Here is a 20,782-nt window from a genome sequence, read left to right on the forward strand (position 1 = left end):
CACATACCATTTTACTCACTACGCTGACATTCTGGGCTCTACATTTTCTACTACGATTGACAGGGTAGATTCTAGCAGAGGTGTGTTTTTCGGTGAGAGCTGCTCTATAGAAGAAAGAAACAGGAAGGAACAACCTTTTTGGGTAGGAAATTGGTTGACTTGCATAAATCAGTCTGGAGTCGGCAGCTGCCTAATACCATACTCAACCAAATCCATAGGCTATGCTATCATGTGTGATTAAAGACATTAAATACAACTTTATAAAGCCCTTTTGAAATGAAGGGTATTTGAATCCGGAGTTTCGTGCCTGCTATTTGAATGAGCAAGCTTAACCAAAGCAATGAAGTGCGTACGGGTATTAATCGAGATAAGCTTCCACCCACTCCATGTCCATATGTGCCCAAACATGTTACCGGCTCCGTCGTGGTACGGCGGGACACAATGTGGTAGAATCCATCCTATCGGCTTCTTTATTAACGATCAGAAAAGTATGAATAATGTCAGTATCATAGTACCAGTTTACGTAACTCACGATAAGACCGCATACCGTTCGAGCGAATGGAGGTGGTTCAACCGTAAAAATATTTAATTGAGGTGCTTTTTGGGCCCATTTAAAGCTTCCTAAGTGCATGTTTAGCTATTATCTGATGTTAACTTGCCCTAGCACGCCTTCTCACCCTGTCTTCAGTTAAACCTCTCCCTGTCCCCATCTCTCACGTCTGTGTCTAAATGAGACGGAGAACACCCAAGTTTCCCTTTAACCCTTGTGTTCTCCTCGGGTCGTTCTGACCCATCAGTCATTGTGACCCACCGTCGTATTGCGACAACTTTACCGCATACAAAAACAAAGTGAAGCATTTTCTTTTAACCGTCGGGCTGTCTCAGACCCCCCACATTGCGAAGGTTAAAAGAAAAGTATTTTTATTTGGTTTTGTATTGGGTAAAATTGGGTAAACACAATGATGGTTCGTTATGAACCTTTGGGTCATGTGACCCGAAGGCAGCACGAGGGTTAAAGCATGGTGGCTTACCTTTTGTTTATAGCAACCAGAGGAGGTCCATAGCTCTATTTAATTCGAGGGCTTCTAGGGACATTTTAACAAACCGCTGTATTAACGGTAAAACTAGGTTAGGGTAGTGTCGGTTTATATAGGTTGAACTATTCCTTCCACCCACAACTTTCCAAGCAAAAACACTTTAAGGCATGGTATTAAACAATATCACTTGAAGATCAGTCTACAAAAAATGAGTAAGGGTTAAAATATACATTTTGAAAATATCTATAAATATTACCAAATTGAGGGTGAAATACGATCTGCCCAACATGTCCCAAAAGGTAGAGGTGAATAAATTATATTGTATGGTGAGATAAGTAGATAATGACTGTACCACATAACAAAACATGACTGTGGTGTTTGATTGTACCATCTGCTGACAGTTTTAAATAGTTGGTCAAACTGTCACTATATATCCAGGCAGTAATGACACAGAATGTGGTTTTATAGAACAGGGCAATGAAGTGTCAAAACAACTGAGAACTTTGCATGTTGCAACTTTTATTTTTTGCAAATACACTAAAAATGTTTACAAAAGCACTGTAAAAACATTTTGTGCAGTGTAAATTATCAAAACTAAAAAGGGATATTACTTTGAAATAATTTTGCATCTAACATGACATGAGGATTGTCATTTTCAGCAACAAAAACAGATTCTATATCAAGGACACTGAAGAAAGGTCTGTTAGTGATTCTGTAACTCACACGCCATGAAACTGAGGGTTGAATTATTAAGTTGCTACACAGCAAATTAAGATGACGTAGTACTATCATCCCTGAAGGAGGGCTTCATTCATCTATGGATTTGATTGAGTGTACACTCCCCTGTGGCCTGCTTGCCAATGAGGACAACCTATTTGTATACAGACAGTCAGCCTTCCAATAAATCAGTCCAGTTTAACAAAACAGTGCATTGGCACCACAAAAATAGGTCTATACATCTGTTTTCATCTTAATACTCAAATGTATCCAACACACAAACCACTCACAACCATACAGCTATTCTCTTAAGGGGCTTTGATACTGAAGTTTACAAATGTGAGATAATCTTTACACTTGTATTTTGGTGAAGCAATAAAGAAGAAATCTTAGAAAAACTGAAATGTGCTCTATGACCCCAGTAGAATATGACAAAATATAAAGAGAAATGAAACTGGACCAAAACGAAACAAAAATACAGAAAATAAGATATCCTTGACAACGTTGATACATAAATAGTGTGGCCGATTACAAAACACTTCGTCCACAAACAAATCTTTTTACTTAACTTTGCATTGCTGTTTCAATACATGGTATAATACTGAGCGATTTTGCATGTTTACAGCCTCTTCTAAACCTTTCAAATCTCGCTTTGTGCGAAAACAACCAAAACCAAATTGGCTCTTTTTGAAGAAAAAAACAAACAAAACTAATTTAGGATATATATATATATATATTTTTGCCTGGTTGGGAATAGCACACACACCTCATAACCATTGGTGCAGACACCAGACTTGGATCCTGGCACTGTTTAAAGTAGGCCGCACTGGTGGCACAACCGTAATCTTGAAGCGTAAACACGGCACTGGGACCGGTCCATACAGGTTCTTTGGTCAAGCACGACAGAGCCAATGGGCTTGAATGATTGGACACAAAGGGTCAGAGGGAGAAGTAGGAACAGGCTCAGGTGTGCGCCTGTTTAGACACACACACCTTGCGGGTTAAGGTCTTGAAATTCAAGTCAATAAGGATGGTAAAGATATACTGTGATTATATGGAGCACGGCAGGTTTGCATTTGGCCATGACTGCCTGCATGTAGGATTCAAGCTCATAAAAGCCTATATCTACGAATAGAATTTGCATTTCCAAGAATTCATTTGTCAGACAGACATACATCAGCATGATCCTTAATGGCACAAATCTAACGTTTGCTTCGACAGCTCTCCTTCATTTGTTTACTAGGGCATTCAGCGAATACGCAACAAGTAGTGCTTCCAGTACTAACCCTATTATAACGCAAACAATATAACATGAAATCATCTTGCGTATGACAAAAGACGAGTGGTAATAATTATGATACTTGGGGTTAATGTTGCTATCTATTGTTATCCGCTTATTCCAGTACTTGGCAGCAAGCTATGGGCATTGTATTCGGTGCTCAGGTATTTTTTCATATCCACAAAGATGCTTTACAGAAACCTAGCAACTCTTGGACTGAGAAAACAAGAGCACACATGGGTAGCCATACAAATACAAGTCCATACGTTATGGCAAATTATTAGCAGCAATCAAAATATAAAAACATACCAAAACCACAATACTTTAAGTACTGAAAAGCAAGTAACAAAGGCAGTGTTGAAATACCCACCACAAAGAAATGCATGTGAGGACCGTAGCATTTTGAATCAAATGCCCAGGACAAAAGACCGAAAACTAAAACAGGGCACAATTTCTCTTTTCAAAAAGGGGAGGGAGGAGGGAAAAGTGCAGGGATCACAATTTTCAAGTTGACAGTAGTATGGCCTTAATTCAGTTTATGGCGGCAACCGCCAAAGGTTTGACATGACAGACTGGTGACCAACGCAACAAAGAAACACGGGACATCACACAGAAGACGAACGGGGATTCAAGTGCCGTGTTCGTCTGAACGCCTTCGGCTCCTTGGCAAGCCAAACGACTGTTGGCCACGGCGGAGGGCGCCACGACTGGCATCTACACAATGTCTGCCGTCTTAATTACACAGCACCAATGGCTGCTTCAGACAGGAGACCTTCGTAATATGAAAAGGTCGGTAACTTTGTTGGAGGACTGGTTTCAAACAATCCAGTTGTGCTTTCTCTAAGTAGCAGTGCAGACTCACAAAGTAGTCCCACAAATGTTTCCAAGTTGAAGTTTCGACAGCAAACCTTTGACTTCTTGCTGGATTTGGTCAGAGGTAGCTGGATATTTCCCCTTTACAATATTTACAATGACAAAGATTTCCAGCTTTTTACATTATCAACACACAAACAAAAAAAGAAAGAGAAAAAAGCTTGTAAGGCAGAAAGTAGGTTCAAGTCTCCCTTGTAAGTTTTTTGGGTACGTAGGCTATCCCTTCCTCTGCTCTGAAAGATGAAAGCTTCTGGCACAACTACATCCGGCTATAGGTTCCACCCTAAACGATCCCAGCAGCTAGCTAGTAATGCTTAACTTGGAGGGCTACGTCTCAAACTAGTGTTATAGGAAATCTGTGATTGGAGAAAAAAAACAAAAAAAAGGAAAGGAAGTTTCAGTTGTCACAGCATACTGTGCCTGCATCAAGAAATGGTTGCCCGTAGTCCATCAAAACAGGCCACAGCAGTGTACGACAAGCATGCACACGCGCACACACACACACACACACACACACACTAATTACATTTGATAAGATGAGTGAGGCATGTGCACTGATTCATCTTAGAAAAAGGCAAATATTCTATAAACTATTTGGCCCAGTCCATTTTTTGTTCTTGTTTTGTACAAAAGGAAGTACACCGTTTTGTTACCAAAACCATTTCTACTCTGAGCCCCACACACACACACTGAAGAGAGTTGGGGGAGAGGGAGGAGGACTTCCATTTCCCTCAACCGAAACATCTGTTGTCTTCGTTTCAGAGACCCGATCTCACCAAACACGGATGGAATGAAGATCTCTAGAAAGACCCTCGGTCGACACCTCAGGTGATCACTACCCTGCGCCTCAGGCCCTGTAGGACAGCTGAAGTCTGCTTGGGGGGGGGGGGGTTGATCGGTGAGCATGCACACAGCTGATGCTACGGAATTCCTCAGAGGAGCTGTTAAACACACACACACACAAAAAGGCGTGTCCTTGCAGAGCCCGCGTCCCCTGATGAAAGCCAGCGCTGGGGCTAGCTAGACCCGAAGCAGAGGCCTAGGAGATACTGTGTTGGGCCGGGGGGGGAGTTGTAGCAGTGTGTCAGGCAGAGAGGGCATGCTCGGCCGGCGAGAAGCTCGGACAATCAAGATGGCGGACCATTAGGAAGGAGCCACATATTGATTGACATTTATTGGGGGCTGCGAAAACTCCCTTAGAAAAAGACGGGGGAAAAAAGGATATCTAAGACTGAACAAAAAGACATACATCCTTGCTTCCAGCACAGCATGGACTGTGCTGTACTCTGCCCTCTGCTCCCACCCCCTACCCCTGCGTCCATCAACACTTCTGGGCCTCCACTGGAGACATGGCTATGTAAGAGCCGTTCTTCATGGGCTGGCTGGCGTGGTTTTCTGACGGCTCCTCAGGCTTGTCGCTGACTTGAGTGTAGGCCGTTTCGTCTTTGGCCGTCTGGAAGGAAATCACCAAGAGGGAAATGTTTAGTTAATCAACCATTTGAAAGAAAATGTCCAGACATTGAGTATAATGATGTCTTACAACACTGGACTAATGAATATGAATTGTTTACAACAAGACCCACAACATTTACAAATATTAAACCCCCAAATTAACAAGAAAACAAATGTCACTGAGGTAGGAGTATAAAAGAAAAGTCCCATTAAGATAAAATAATCAAATGAATAACAGGCAAGGATGAAAGCAAACAGCAAATAAAGTCAAAATTAAGACTTACAGTAAAAGAATGAAAAGCTTCATTAAAATCAATACGTTTTACTTCATTCTATAAAAGAAGGGAAAAAAGGGGGGGTTACAGAAATGTAAAATCATAGCATGTTACATCATCTTTTTGTCTTCCGTCAAGCTAGGCTAATGTATTCAACAACGTCTACTAACAACGCCCATTTGATCTGTCGCTAGTTTTCAAACCATGTAGTCTGGCGTAGGTCTACCCTGGGTTTGTCCAGTTTTTGACTTCAGACAGCTGCGCCTGTTCTAAGCTAAGAGTTCTCCTAAAGGGTTCGATTGACTAATCTAGACAAACACAGATAACCACGTTGAAAGTACACTGCCCTCCCTAGGATCACTAAAGCGCACTGCACTTTGGTACTGAATAGGGCTTTGCTCTGAGCATTGACAAGAGAGCCATGTTATCCAGTTTGATCTATGTAGGGAGTGTGTGCCAGGACTAGCAAGAACCACATTTGATCCAGAAAAGTTTAGGACGTGCTGACAGTAAACGCTTCAGTGTCATGCTGTGTTAACATGCAGTAGTCAGGGTTCACCCAGTCAGCTTAATTACAGAACTCACCATCGGAATGGTTAAACCATGCAAGAACAAAGTCTAAACTAAGAAATGCAAACAACTGTTCTACAATAAAACACCCGGATGCATGTGTGTGTGTGTACACACACGCAGTTAAGTCAACATAGTCAAGTTGTTATCAATACCTTCTAAAACAACCGATGTGGGTTAAATGCACGCTCCGAGCTATTAAATGCAACAACCTGAGGTTATGAGATTATCTACTTCCTTAAAAATGACAGCAGGGTCTCCTGACGGGTGCGTGCAGGGGCTCCCTCGGAGAGGGGAGCGTCTTACCTTTTGGCGGTTCCTGCAGACCAAGATGACGAGGACCACCAGCAGGATGGCCCCCATGCCCACGATGAGCAGGGGGAAGTTGGACACCAGCGTCACAATCAGCAGCAGAGTTCGCATCTGAGTCGCTGAGTCATCATCGATGGTCGCCGTCTGGGGTGGATGAGGGGGGGGGGGTCACTGACTTTATAGATACCAGACACCTTCCACGGCCATTTCGAGGCATCACAAGTCTGCTAATGTTCAACTTCAATCATTTCTCTACGATTTGAAAAAGGCAGACTCACCTCGTTAACGAACATGATGGGGAAAATGGTCTGGTTGATGTGTTTGGTTGCGCTGTAGGTACAGAAAGTTGAAGAAACTAATTAGGATGAGAGGTGATGGCATTTATAACGCAAACATTTTTTTTTTTTTTCACGGTCAAACTTACGGAAAGCCTTCAACTCTGTTCAAGATGATGTTGAGCTGGGCTCTCTTGCAGGCACGAATAGGGATACCAGTGGTCTTGAAAAGAGAAGGGGGAGAGAGAAAAAAAAGGGATGAATTCTAAAAACAAAACGCTAATCGGAAAGTGTCCTAAAACATAATTTACAGCTTCTACACTGGCTTAGTTCATTCCTAGACAATAAAAAGGTTATGGTCCAAAATAAATAATAATAATAATAAACTGAAAATCATGTAAACCTAATATTTAGTGGCCGTAGATTAGATTTCGTACCGGATTAAGGTCAAGGTAGGTCTCATGCTCTTCCTTGTTGGGGTTCAGACCTTCTACAGCATTGATGTACTTGGGGTCTGCTTGGTAGAAGTGAGGGAAGGACACAACGATAGGTGCTCCTACGGAGGAAAACCAGAACAAATACAAGCAGAAAACGTTAGATAAAACGTTGGGATTCCGTGAGTCTGTCCTGGTAGAGACAGGTTGTGTAAACAAGTGTCTAGGTCGCTTGTCTTGCATGTCAAAATGCACACGGTACGAAACACGGTCAAATAAACTGACATTGGCAAAAAAAGTTTGAATCAACCAGCCCACAGGTTTGAGGTCAGCATGTTCATCATGGGGTTATCGGTATACTAAGGAGAATTCCTCAAAATTGGAATTGAGAAACCATCAAACCGCCAACAGCTCATGCAGTCCAGACAATAAAATGAGTTTCAACCTAACTTAAACTATTTACTTTCTATTGCACCACACTGAAAGAGGAAGTGTTTTGGCGTGCACAGTCGAATGGAAGAACACCTCATGGATTCTCGTCACAAGACTTGACTGAAAGGTAACAGTAGGACATGGGTTTTATCGGTGAACTCTTCATGAGGGTAGAAGTCATGCATGATTGCCTTATCGGAGCACTCACGTTCAGTCATTGTGGGACAATAAACCCCTAGAATCAGTGCTGTCTACGGTTAATCATTACACATATATTGAGTAAAACCTCACTGTTCAAACACATCTGGTATATGGCTGGGCTGCAATCTTGGCTTTAACTGGACGGGATCAGGGCTTTGAGTGTGAAATAAAACGATGTTGATGTTAAAAGTGGGTGACTGGGCCAGGCACGACGGGGTCATAACCCAGGTGGAGCCGGGGGGCGACGGACTGGGCCCTCACCTTCACGGCAAACGCTCACTTTCAGCACTCCGGTGTCAAGGCAGTCCCCGGCAGGCACGCAGAAGCCCTCGTTGGCGGGGTTGACCTTGGGGCTCTGCAGCACGTCCTGGGGGGGCGCGAAGCGGTACGCCTGGATGCCTTTCACCTCCACGTCCTCCACGTAGGCCAGGTGGATAGACCTGAAGAGAGAGCGAGGAGAGAGAGAGAGAGGGAGAGAGAGGGAGAGAGAGGGAGAGCTCAACACAGGGCTTCATATCCCCGTCTTAGACCACTTTGGTAGCTCACTGCGTACATCGTTTGGATACTTTTCCAAGGGCGTGGCCCCGAATGTGTTCGAACACGCCAATTCAAGAATCAAGTTGGCTCAAGTTATGAGCCAACGGTAATTTCTTTACCAAACCTGGACCCCGTGCTGCAGTCCCAGCCTTCTGCTTTGCCTGTCAACAAAGCTACGTGCGGGTATGGAGAGACGAGGCTGCCTACCTGCATAGGTCAGCAGCAAAGATGTAGAGCAGCTCGTTCCTGGACAGCAGTGGATGGAAGACACTGCCGTCTGTCCCGTTGATCATGTTGCTCTGGTTGGATGACCACCATGACATCTCTCTGTGGACAGGACACAGGAAACATGTGAATACAAGGCGTTTTGCTGTTAAGATTCATGTATGCGATACATCCATGTTGGTGTTTCCCACTCCAACAAGGCTAGGCAAATAATTATTTTGCAAATATACTCGTTCCCGACAGAGAGCAAAGAGTTTTTCCTTGGACTTTGAATACTTGATTTGGCAAAATTCCAGAGTGGTTCCACGATGACTAAACGCAATGTGCTCAAGGACTCAAAATGAAACCGCTGACATGATTTTTTTTATAGCCATCAATTACAACCACGTGAAGATCCAACCCCGAGTGGAAAAACAAGAAAGCAAAAGTCGTAGTGGCTAGGATGGGGGTAGTTTCGCCCTCTTGCAACCGACACGGCAGTGAGACATTTCACATGTCTTACCTCAGGCCGTTCCATGTGTCTATCCTCCCGTACTCCATGTAGTCCTTCTCCCCAGTTAGGAACACAAACTCTCCTTCATGGGTTCCGTTTTTCTACAAAGGCACAGAGAGAGAGAGACATAAATATGCAGATTCAGAGAAATGAGATCATATCAGTGGAAGGTCCAGTTAGAAACAGATGGAAGCAAGGATTCTGTACAGAACTCATTTTGTCTTTGTAAGAGATCAGCTGTTGACTACAGCCTTGTCATTTAGAAAAAGTCCAAATAAAAAGGCCCTACGTAAGACTGTTCAACCACCATGTCTGCCCACTGCGTGTATGAAAGTAAGCACGAGTCCGAATTGCACACAACTCACAGAAAAAAGAAGTAAAAAAAGCTTTGTCGGTATAAACGCCACTTCTCATTTCCCCCCCCAAAGGGATGTCTCTCTCTTGGGACCTCAGGCTAACCGGTCCAGTCACATGCAAAGGGTTTCCCGTGAAGGGGCCCTCTGACGTGGCCCTTTGAATAAACAAGGACCCACCTTCCACATGAGGCCAAAGTGGTCGTCCACTTCAGGTTTCAAGGTGTGGAGACGGCTGAGCAGAGGGTCCTTGAACCCCCACAGCACCTCGTGGACGGTGCGCGTCATGAAGATGTCCGCGCCGATGCTTTTCATCCACATGGACACCAGGGTGCGGAGGAAGAAGGAGTAGGAATTGAGCTCACTCATGACAGCCTGACAGAGAAGGGAGAGATGTAATCGTAGAGTTAGGCCTCAGGTCCCATCACCCGCTTTCCTAGCCGAAAGATAATACTCCCATTATTATTTCAAAATGTGGATTTCTGAACAACTCTTTACAAAAGTGTCAATGGTTTCCATGCAGTCATCCAGCTGGCCTGAGTTTAGTCTTTCTAACTGGGAAAAAGTCCAGCCATTCCGATAAGCTACCAACAAATGTCATAATAAAACGTCAAGTATATCCTTTATACATGGCATGGCTGATCTGTTGGAACAATGGAGTGCAAACAAGACCGTGTAGCTTCACAAATAGTAAGGTTGACTGCGGATGCACTTGTGCAAACACTTTCCCACAACTCACACTCCCTCGGAGAAGATAATTAGTGCACGTACAAAACACACAACCACACACACACACACGCGCGTATCTCACCACAACTGGGATGTTCACTGTCCTCAGAATGTCCGTCTCTGGGTTTCCCTTAGACTTCTCAGGAACAAAAACAAAGCTCTTGGGGTTCAGGGCGTAAACCTTGGTCCCGTTTTCGAGGAAGGTCACATTCTCCCTGGGTCTGTATTCCCTGTGGTGGAACAGTCAGGGTAGTCATACAGATCTTCTTGTCTTCAGTTTCAGCATAGCAGAACAAATGAAACTAATGTACTTCTCTCATGACTAGAATTTACCTCCCCCAATCACTAGGGCTGAAATATCAAAATAAGCCTGAGACCATCATTTGTTAAGGATCTCATAGACATTTGGATGGGTACAGCTCAGTGACAAATCATTAGGCAGCAGATCGATAGAGGTTGCAGGTTTGAACCAGTACATCATTTGAGTAAAAGAGTCTTCCCATTAAAAACTTTAACTTTGGAAAACACATACCTGTACGTGTATGGTCCAATTTGAGTGACAGCTGCTTTACCACCAGCTAGGAAAACCTCTGGATTGGTGACATTGAAGAAGTAATACTCCATGTAAACCGGGGGTGGAGGGTTCTTCCACGACTCAAATACTTGGCTTTTCTCCGTCAAAGTCAATTCCTACAACAACCAAAAGTAGAAGGAAAGTCAGACTCGAACAGTGACCAACATTTACAGAGTTATCAGTTTCGTTGTCATCATACAGGACGACAGAAGAAGCCCAGGCTTGTCTTTTTTGGTCGGTTATGCCATAAAAACTTGGCTGGCCTCATTCTGGCTTTCAAAACCAATTTTGTTGCGGCTCTAGAAGCAACGTCCATCAACAATCCTTTTTCATTCATGCAAGGGGACGAGGACATGTCGCAATTAATGAACAAAGACCCTGTGTGAGGCATCACCCCGAGAACCCTAGAGCCTCAGGGTGCTGGAGGGGGATAAGGAACCTAGCAGGTGAATAAATACTGGTAAAAGCGGGAAGCCAGAGTGAGAATTGCGTGGTACATGTAGACCTGGGAAATTGAGTCCTCGGCAATACTCTGATGTCCAATCAAACTAGAGCCCCGACCATTAATGCAGTGCTATTTCAGAAATAATAATAATAATAATAATAATAATAATGTATTAACCTTGAAGGCTCTTTTATTTAAAGTGATGGGAGTTTGAGCCAGCAACATTTTGATCTGCAGTCAAGTGATCTAACCACCGAGCGACACCCTCCCTACATCACTCTCAATATGGTCTGAAATCATCTGCGCATTAGTCATATGAACAGTAAAGTTATGTGCCGTGAATTTCTCAAACAACAGCTTTTGAGAGTGTTGCTAGAAATTATGGCCTACGTGTTCAGGGCCGAGTTTGGCAAATTCCACAACAAGGCAGTTATCACTACAACAATCAAACAGTTTCAGATAGTCAGTGATGTGGACAGTTTATGTAATTACAAGGATAGATGTTTGAACGGGATAGAAAGAAGCTTTTTAACCAGATAATTCAACTGTGATGGGAACAGGCCCACTGTTGTCCACTGTGAATCAGCATAAAACCGTGAATCAGCATAAAACCGTGAATTGTTTGCCATTGAAGCTGAAAAACAACTAACAGTTGGGGGTGACTTGTGGCAGCAACACTATTGGAATCGCAGAGAGACAAGTCTACAGAAAACATACTAGAAAGGGCATTTCCATCACCAAAGTGAGCTAGGGTTCCCTGTTTTTAACATATCGTGTGTGGTTCATTTTCCCTTCCCAAGTAAACCACTCACACTTCTAATCCATGTTACCAAATGTCTGAGGGCAGGTTTGCAAAATACAAATGAAGCATGTTAGTTTAAGGTGTGGCTCTACAGAGATGCAAAACCTTTTCCTGTATTTGAGGAGCTAAACGCATAATCCAGTAGTACATGACTAGCCAACCTATCCTGAAAGGACAGGATGATGCATCGGTTTACTTCCTGAAAGATGCTGTGTGAAACTAAAAGGTCCCACGTAAGTGACTAACGGTTTTGAAGGAGAAGTGGTTAGCTTTCCAGTCATTGGCTTAAAAAAAATGTTGACCATCACTTTGATGCACTTGCTTTAATTGTGAAACTGGGTAACTGCAATAGGATCAAACCCTCCAACACTCATCCGCCACAAAGCATCATGAAATATAAACTACCAAATGCTCCCGTGTTGTACAATCCCATGTGCATACGCATTACTTTTAATGGTGGACTGCTTACTCAGCAAGATTGTCAAGATTGATAAACCCCTAAAACGTCTTGTTTACCAACCTTGGAAAAGGAAGGTCCCTTCAAAGGCCTCCACAGACGTCATATCAACAACATTTTATCTTCTAAATGTTTTCTAATCCTTGATCTCCCTCTGGGCAAAATCAGTGAGGGACATCTAATCTAAATATCACCATTTTGTTTCCCGGTGGTTGAGTCACATAAAAGCATGTGGTAAGGTTTCAGCTTTAATGAGAGTTGAAGACAGTCCCACACAGAAGGTGGGTGTGGCCAAAGAACAACTTACTACACACTCACCATGAGAAAAAAAACTGACATTGACAATTTACTACTGTTACATTTAAGTTTTTGAATCAGACTATCAAACTTGAGTGAAATTACTGTACACCATTGAGATGTGTGAAAAACAGTTTGTCCTTACAGTCAGTGCAGTTTTTTACAATTGTGTGACGGCCTTAAGAGAAAGGCATGTCTGCTCTAACGGTATACCGCCTGCCTCCAGACCAAGGAATCGCTCACATTCTTCACATGATCCTCACCTCTCTACACTCCTCCCTTTCACACCCAGTTACTGAACCGGTTGAAAACCGTTTACTATAACTGGTTGACATTTTGCTGCTTTAAGTAAACTGATATTTAAAAAAAGTGTACAACTAACAGTGAGCGGCTGACTAGAGACAAGTGCTAGTTGATATTTGTGTTTTGTAGGGTAACGTTGCAAGAGGTCAATTTCCTATTCCGTCTGTCAGCGTAATCTAACTGCCACTTAAACCAGACTGAATAAACTCTGGTATGCTTGTTGACAACCCATACAGATATCCATCCAAAACTGTGAGAGGAGCATCGTGTGTTCCCTTTAACCCCTTTTCGAGAGTGCACAGCACTTTTAAAATACACGAATTTGAAGTTGTCCAAGTCTGAAACGTGTGCTTTATATATAGCGCATACCACAACCTGGTGAGGAGCAATGACAAGTATTTCCATGGGAGAGGGACTCCCCCAGTCTGTCAACCTCCCTTCCCCCACATTGCATAGGCACAACACCCCCGACCATTCATGGAGACTGAGATTACAAACCTAGCCCTTGATGGTAAACCCAATTAACCACAAGATTACCTGACCGAAAACGCTATAAAACAGTTTATGTAAATTAACCAAGACACTTAAAGCCTGTTTTTATTCTCAAATACTTTTTCAATTACAAAGTGTTTTAATTAAACCGCGGGGGTCATATTTTCTAATTTTCTACTATTGAAGCAGGCTAAATAAGTGATGTAGCCTATCCTACCGGCAGGTAGCCTACTACGCGCTTCGAGAGGATCTGCAGACAAAATCACTCTTAAGGTTTAATTTATCAGAATACTTGTCTGAGCTCAATCAATGTTGCGGATTAATTAAATACAGGTTGGATCAAATGTATCTTGTAATAATTAATTCAGTTTAAATGAAAAGAGAGGGGCGACCTTGGAACCATGCGCGTATACCGATCCACGGCTACATGATTAGTACTGCAGATGCGGATTGAGAGAATCTTATGCTGTAACAATGTAAAGCTGGGTAGCTAGCTAATACCATGAGATGATGACTTCGACTGATCACACAAGCACATTGCATTAGAAAATATAAAGGGATTGTCGTATGACAACGAAATATTGAAGTTCCAACTCACCTTTTTTAACCGAGAGTGAATCATTGTTTGGAAGACTTGTGCCACGACCAAGGCGATACCCACAATCAGTAGATGAGCGCACACAATCCCAGTAGCGTAAATGGCACAGGATCTTCGGGTCATGATGCCGGTATGTCGAAAACTACTTCAATGAATGTGAAATTACTTATCAAGTAGCCCAGACTCGTACTCTTGTTTTAATCGCTTCCCTCTGGCTAGCGAGCTTCTCACTTTGCCTCCACAAAAGTCACATCAAGCGAATTTGATTGCGTTCGGTGGTAGGAATTAGTCTAACCTCTTTTCGTTAATCTTCGTGACGAAAACCGTATATTTTCTTCAATACTGGCATGTATCTTCGCTTCTGCCCAGTTGGTGCCAAACTGGCTAACGAAAAGCGACTGCCCTGTTCTGAGGCAACGGAAGAAATAGCAGCTTTCAATGCAGAGGAAAGGCAGAAGACCTCTCCCTCCTCAGCAGATTTAAATGAACTCGGTCATGCGAAAAGCGTCGTTTTGTCTGGGCAGTGGGTGTGTTTTAAAATGTAGCGTGCTTTCCTCGAAGTTTAGGTCACCCTTTTTAAAGCACCACATTTGGCCTTGGTAAAAGTAGCACATTCAAAACAAAGTAGCCTACTATGTATACATTTATTATTGCGCAAGTGTTGAGCTCATCGACTGGTCTTTTTTATATGCTTATACTTAGCATAGAATCAAACATTTGAAAGTAAACTACATTCGGAGTATTCTACTCTGATCGACTCACTGTGATGCAGTAAAAGCTGTCTATTTTATTTTAAATGGTAGCGTTTGAAGTAGAGTCGGGTAACAACGCGCTGTCTAGGCTAAATGATGAATGGCACTGCATGCTCATTCACATTAACACCAATAATGTTCATATGGTGTTTTTTTATTCGAACAATGACGAATATGCAGCAGTTTCCTCGACTTATTCAACCCAGTAGCTTTGAAAGGACTTCGACCGTTACTTCTTTTAAATTCCGCTATCTCGCCTCATCACGCCTCCTTAAATATCCACAGCATGAAACATGAATAATGTGTTGTTCAAGGAACCAACGATAGTTGACGTGAACCTTTTGTTCACTGAGCAGTAAACCTCATTGGATACGAGAATCCCGGACCACCATCTCAAGACCACCCCCACAGCACTGTGATTGGACGAACGTTGTTGGGTGCGATGCAAAATTTGATCGACTGATTTCGGGGCGGGGCTCATATAAAGGCAGAACGTCAGCGTGATTCTCTTGCTGAGAATGAGATGTTCACCGAAGTCTGACTGGAAGTCTGTCTGGACTAGATCTAGCATCTGTCTTCAAGAAAAATAAGTGCATGCATCTCTTAATAATTAATAGCCTATCATTCACAAATCCCTCCTCCCTTTTGCCTTTACACATGTCATAATAAATAATTCGCTTCAGATGTAATCAAATATTGTAAAAAAAAAAAAAAGTAAACCAAAACTAGTATGGACCAAAATACACTATAAACGGCATTTTGCACAATGGTGCAACCAGTAAATCAACGTTAACAGTAGCCTGTTTATTCTTTTGATGGGCCAATGTTCAACCATGTATTCAGGTTTATAAAACATTTCAAATGTGAGCTTTTAAAGGGTAGAAAGTATTGGTTATGTATAAGAGAAATTATTCATAGAGTGGCATCTGCAAATTGTGCACAGGCTGATGTTTCTTACACAGGAACATAACAAATAACAATTAGTCAATAACAAATAACAAAAAGGAATCCAACCATAAACCTTTTGTATGGTAGCAAATTCCAAGGGCAAGCTCAATGGCCATGAAGGGTGTCTTTCTCTAGCAATCTTTTAGACTCTCTGGCCTCAACAGGTGTCAAGGTGAAACAAGACTCACAAAGGGTGCATTTCAACTTCATTGTCGGCCCGCCATCTCGCCATCCTTATTTACAGAAAACACCTGCTGCTTGACTCAAGGATGTGTATTTACCTAGAATGTCAATATGAATAGATTATCTTTCCGCTAACTCATGTCAGGCACAGTGCAACGATAAGTGTGACTCCTACGAGACAAATTAGTATCAGAACAAATTGTATCCAGTGATGGTATTGAACGACTCCTTACACTGTAGGCCACATAAATTGCTGTCTTCCTGGATTCGGTTTCAGATATCATCCACAAATATCCAGCCATACATTTTTGTCGTAGCATTTAATCTATCACTAACATAAGCTTAAGTGCTGCGTTCGAGGAAGGGATGCTTTACCATCGTTGCCATCTGTTTCTCATTGATTATTTATTTTACATAGTGTGGTAGTTGGCCGGTAGGTTTCATCCTGTTCATAATGCTATTGGGGTGGCTAGGAAGAGAACAGAGATCTGTTGGGTCCACTCTCACAGCAAACCTTTCCTGAGGCAACCTTTTGTGGAAATTGACAAAAACAAAAGTATTGCACTGTGGGAGTTGGTATACATCACAGCATTTGATGTTGAAAGGAACTGACTGGGTTGGACTCCAACATTAATGTAATTGCGTGGTACTTCATTGTACCAAGCGCTGTAACAATCCCAGAGGGACAGGGGATGTCAGAGGGGGGCGGCATCTGTTCAAACAAGAGAAGTGAAAAATGCTACAGAAAATCATCAGGGGGGAGGATAACAGTTAAGTAATGCAGCAACATTGTTTCGGCCAAAAAGAATGGAAAAGACGGGAGGGGGGAGGGGGGGGAGAAAGGGGGTGTCCACCTTTGTATTAGTCTCTTTTTATGTTTGGCCAGTGGAGCAAGGATTAATTTTTTTGCACTGAAGAACTGAAGACACTAACTTTGAAGGCCCGCACAATGCTATGTGGTTACATTAGAAGCTAAACCTTTGAAGCAAGTGGCATGTCCTCACTGCACTCTGAAAGAAAGCCATTCATACTTACTGGAACAAGAAGACTTTTATCTAGAGGGTAAATAATTTTGAATAAGTTCTTCGAACCCGTCTGTGTATCTGTTGTCACCACAGATCATTCATTGTGCTCTCACACATCTCAGTCTGAACCAAGGAACAGTACCCATAACCCTTGGTGTGCACTTTGGAGCCCAACAATCAGGCGTTTCTTCGACACATTGTTTAGTCATGAGTTGCAACATGCATTTAATCTCATTCATTCTGTTAACGCATCACTTTTACACCCCCCATCCTAGTGCTAAAAGGATTCAACCAAGGTAGGTTACCATCTATATATTGTATTCTGTGTTTAAAGTGAACTGTGTACTTTCATGGTCATGCTCATCATTGATTTCGGTTGGTCAATCACTTGGATGAAATCCCACATCCTGATGTTCAGCTCCACAGTGGCGGACATAGAGTTTTACATGTAGGCACAGCACCCTTTGATTGGAATGTGTCAGGAAGGCCATCTGAGCTTATAGGGTGTTGTACAACACAGAGATCAGCCTCTTCTTGGCAGATTCCCTCGCTGAAGACAGCAAACCTGGCTGAGTGTTTAATGAGCAGGGGCCACTGCCTGGGGGAATTGGAACCTCCCACCTGGGACATACTGCTGTGCTAATTAAACACCCCTGTGCACTGCAATGAAATGTGCCACTACTGAAATTGAATCCCAGTCTCAGGCCAAGAACTTGACTGTCATTCTTGTGCAAATCGAGCAGTTGATCCAGCTATTGGCAGATAAAGTCCCACAATGTGTTGAATAGGCAGGTCAGCTCTTTCCCCCCTGTGTTGTCCTTTCTCATGTCCACACTAGGCCCCCCTGTATTGACAATACAGGGCAGAGGTGGACTGTTACCCACATTTAATCACAGTTGACAGGCAACTGCAGGTCTAGTTTGAATGCAATTTTACAATTATGTGACCTTAAACTATAACCATAACATTAACCCAACATTAACACTGACAATGGTTCAACTGGTTGTGGTTTGATAAATGTTTTCTCATCTAAATGCCCAAAATCTACAGAAATCCAGTTAACCTGGGTGGCTCCCTGTGGTCATGCAAATACATAAAGGGTTACATTCAGATGTGCGATCAGTTTGAAGCCTTTAACTTTCCATACCTCTTATAGTGCTCCCATTGACTAATTGTGCTGTGTCACAAGACTAGCTGGAGCCCATAACTCTGTTGTTCTGCATCCCAGCCTCATGAAAGTCAGATCATTATTATTGTCAAACTATGTCAATATCAGTTCCACTTCACACTGTTTCTGAAAGTTTCAAGACTCAGAGGTTGTTCAATTTGTCCCACATGCCAGACTGACCAGGAACCATCTTGTGCCTTGTTGTGCTTGGTGTTGGGTTGTCTAGTGCTTTGACCCTTGTAGCTGACTGTGAGAAATGTCTTGGGACTGCTGCAGCTGGACAGAAGAAGTTTGTGACCCCTGCCTTAGCCAGACCTTGACAGGACATTTTAACTTCTGTCAGGTGTGGTTTCCAACTTAAGGGTGGCTTAGAAGTGACCCTCGTATCAGGTGATTCCTGAGATTTAGGTCACCAATGTGAGGGGTCATGAGTGTGTTTTTTTAAATACGGATGAAACATTTTCCAATTTCACATTTTCCCAATTTCACATTTTCCCAGCACAATTACAATTACATAAAATCCACTCCCTCATAAATCCCAGTTATTTTATCTAAATGGTTGCGTATTGCGACTGTCAATAGATTTTTGCCCTTTGGCAAATCTAAATATTTGGATATGAAAAGGATCATAGAATAATCCAGCACACTCCCAAAATACACGTGGATGACGTCCACACTTCAAGACTCTTGATTGAGACTTGAATGTATTGACTGTGTGGTAAAGGCGGGGATACTTCTATTTGGAAACAAATGACAAAAAAATGGGAAACAATTTGAATCTTTGATAGTTGAGAGTTATGGAGTCTAGCTAGTCTTGTCAAAGATCAATCTTTGATTCAAATTGTAGAAATTATATATACTTGTGTATGTGGAAATGTTTTATTTATTTATTATTGCTTTATCATATGTTGTAGTTCTTTGTTTTGGTCGGTTTTAAGTTTTGTTGGTTCTAGTTTTCCCAAATGTTTTCAATTTTTTTAAATTGGAAAACCAAAGCAGCAGGACAACATTAATTTTGCTCTTAAACCTGTCAATGACAGCACAAATACAATTGGGGGAAACTGGCGTGACACACAGGAAATATTATTGTTGACAGAGAAATCAAAGGATTTGCCTGCACTTTTGTGTCCAAGGAGTTTACTGCCATATTCTAACAACCTTTTACAACCAAAAGGATGTTGAGATATTATCTAAAGAAGACACAAAAGGAAGTGAATATATGGGGTGACAAGGAGGGACCCCTGGTATGTGTTGAATACAATAATATAGTATATTTTCTATCATTCCATTTGTGGCATAATACCTGGACCTTTCATGAATTGCAACCTTTTGCAGAGTGAATTGTGAATATTATGGCTTTTTAACTTTACACTTAGTTGTGGGAACCAGACTTGTGACCAGTGGAATTTGTTTGGTCACTGCATTGCTTGCAAAATACTAAATTACGTGTTTACATGGAAACGCAACTGTAAACTGTGCAGTGCAATTCTTGTACCTTTCAACAGTTACTTATATTACCTAACATTTATTTTCTTTACTCCAAGTTCTCTCTTACACCATGATTATCTCCAAGGAGAGTTGGGAATGGACTAACGCACATATAAATTCAGTACAGTGGTACCACTCCCATGGTACTTCATGGCTCTGGTTCCATGAATCACTTCCCTTGAAAAGGTCTGGCACTCCTCATAGATCTCCCCTTCCACAACCATCTCTGTATATCAACCTGCAGCCTTTCAAAGACTGTCTCTGACCCTGACAAACACCCTGTACCAGCATAGTTCAGCCCCAGGGAACATTAACTCCCACATGAGGCGCTGTTTGCAGAAACTGTTAATATTATTACATTTGTGTTGATGTGAGGAGTCAGTTTGAGATAAGGGAACTACAGTTGGAATGTGTTGGTAAGTCGAAAGATCCTTCTGGAATTCCAATGTCATACTCTCACACTCTCGTCATTTAGCACTTTTATCCAAGGTGACAAAAAAATAGTTCATATAGAACGTACAGCAGAGGATCAAGGATCAGAAGGATCTAATACTATCAGTGGGCAGAATCGATGAACAATTTGTAGGCTACTCAAAAAAGTTTAACAGCATGACAAATTAAGATATTTGTCAACTTATATATTAATAAAGATGAGAACATGCCCCCAGTTCCAACAGTGCTCTATGTGAAAATTTAACCCAAGACCATCTTGCGGTCAGACAGCAGTGCAAAACATCTTGCCACAAATTTGACACATGCCTTGTGAAGCAGTCAACTTGAACTGAGACGTATTGACTAATTGATAAGCCTGGACCAGAAACATGGCTTGATTACGGCGAACATATAAACTAATAAAAAAATATATTGTTATTCTATGTCATCTTTTGGGTATTTTGAGTGATCTCAGTTAGATCTAATGATAATATGTTTTGACAAGAGAGATGCAAAATGTAAAAAATATTTTAAAAATCCGAAAATGAGGCGAAAACAATAACGAATAGGCTGTGAGGTCAGGTTGCATCAAAAGACCCTACTTTTCAAAACAAATATTTAGTC

The 20,782-nt window shown here is 42.2% G+C and overlaps 1 protein-coding gene across 1 annotated transcript; it reads right to left on the reverse strand.

The window, feature by feature from the left end:
* Window positions 1-2,490: 2,490 nt before the first annotated feature.
* scarb2a (scavenger receptor class B, member 2a) lies at window positions 2,491-15,120 on the reverse strand. The gene is made up of 14 exons (XM_062451161.1): window positions 14,163-15,120; window positions 10,727-10,884; window positions 10,277-10,424; window positions 9,646-9,840; window positions 9,122-9,213; window positions 8,602-8,721; window positions 8,119-8,297; window positions 7,228-7,346; window positions 6,940-7,013; window positions 6,794-6,845; window positions 6,510-6,659; window positions 5,643-5,690; window positions 5,175-5,359; window positions 2,491-4,776 (listed from the first exon to the last, which is right to left on the reverse strand). The coding sequence occupies exons 1-13, from the start codon at window positions 14,283-14,285 to the stop codon at window positions 5,228-5,230; spliced, it is 1,590 nt and encodes a 529-aa protein (XP_062307145.1). The 5' UTR covers window positions 14,286-15,120; the 3' UTR covers window positions 2,491-4,776; window positions 5,175-5,227.
* Window positions 15,121-20,782: the final 5,662 nt, after the last annotated feature.

Source organism: Osmerus eperlanus, chromosome 25 (assembly GCF_963692335.1).
Source record: "Osmerus eperlanus chromosome 25, fOsmEpe2.1, whole genome shotgun sequence".
Classification (NCBI taxonomy): Eukaryota; Metazoa; Chordata; class Actinopteri; order Osmeriformes; family Osmeridae; genus Osmerus; species Osmerus eperlanus.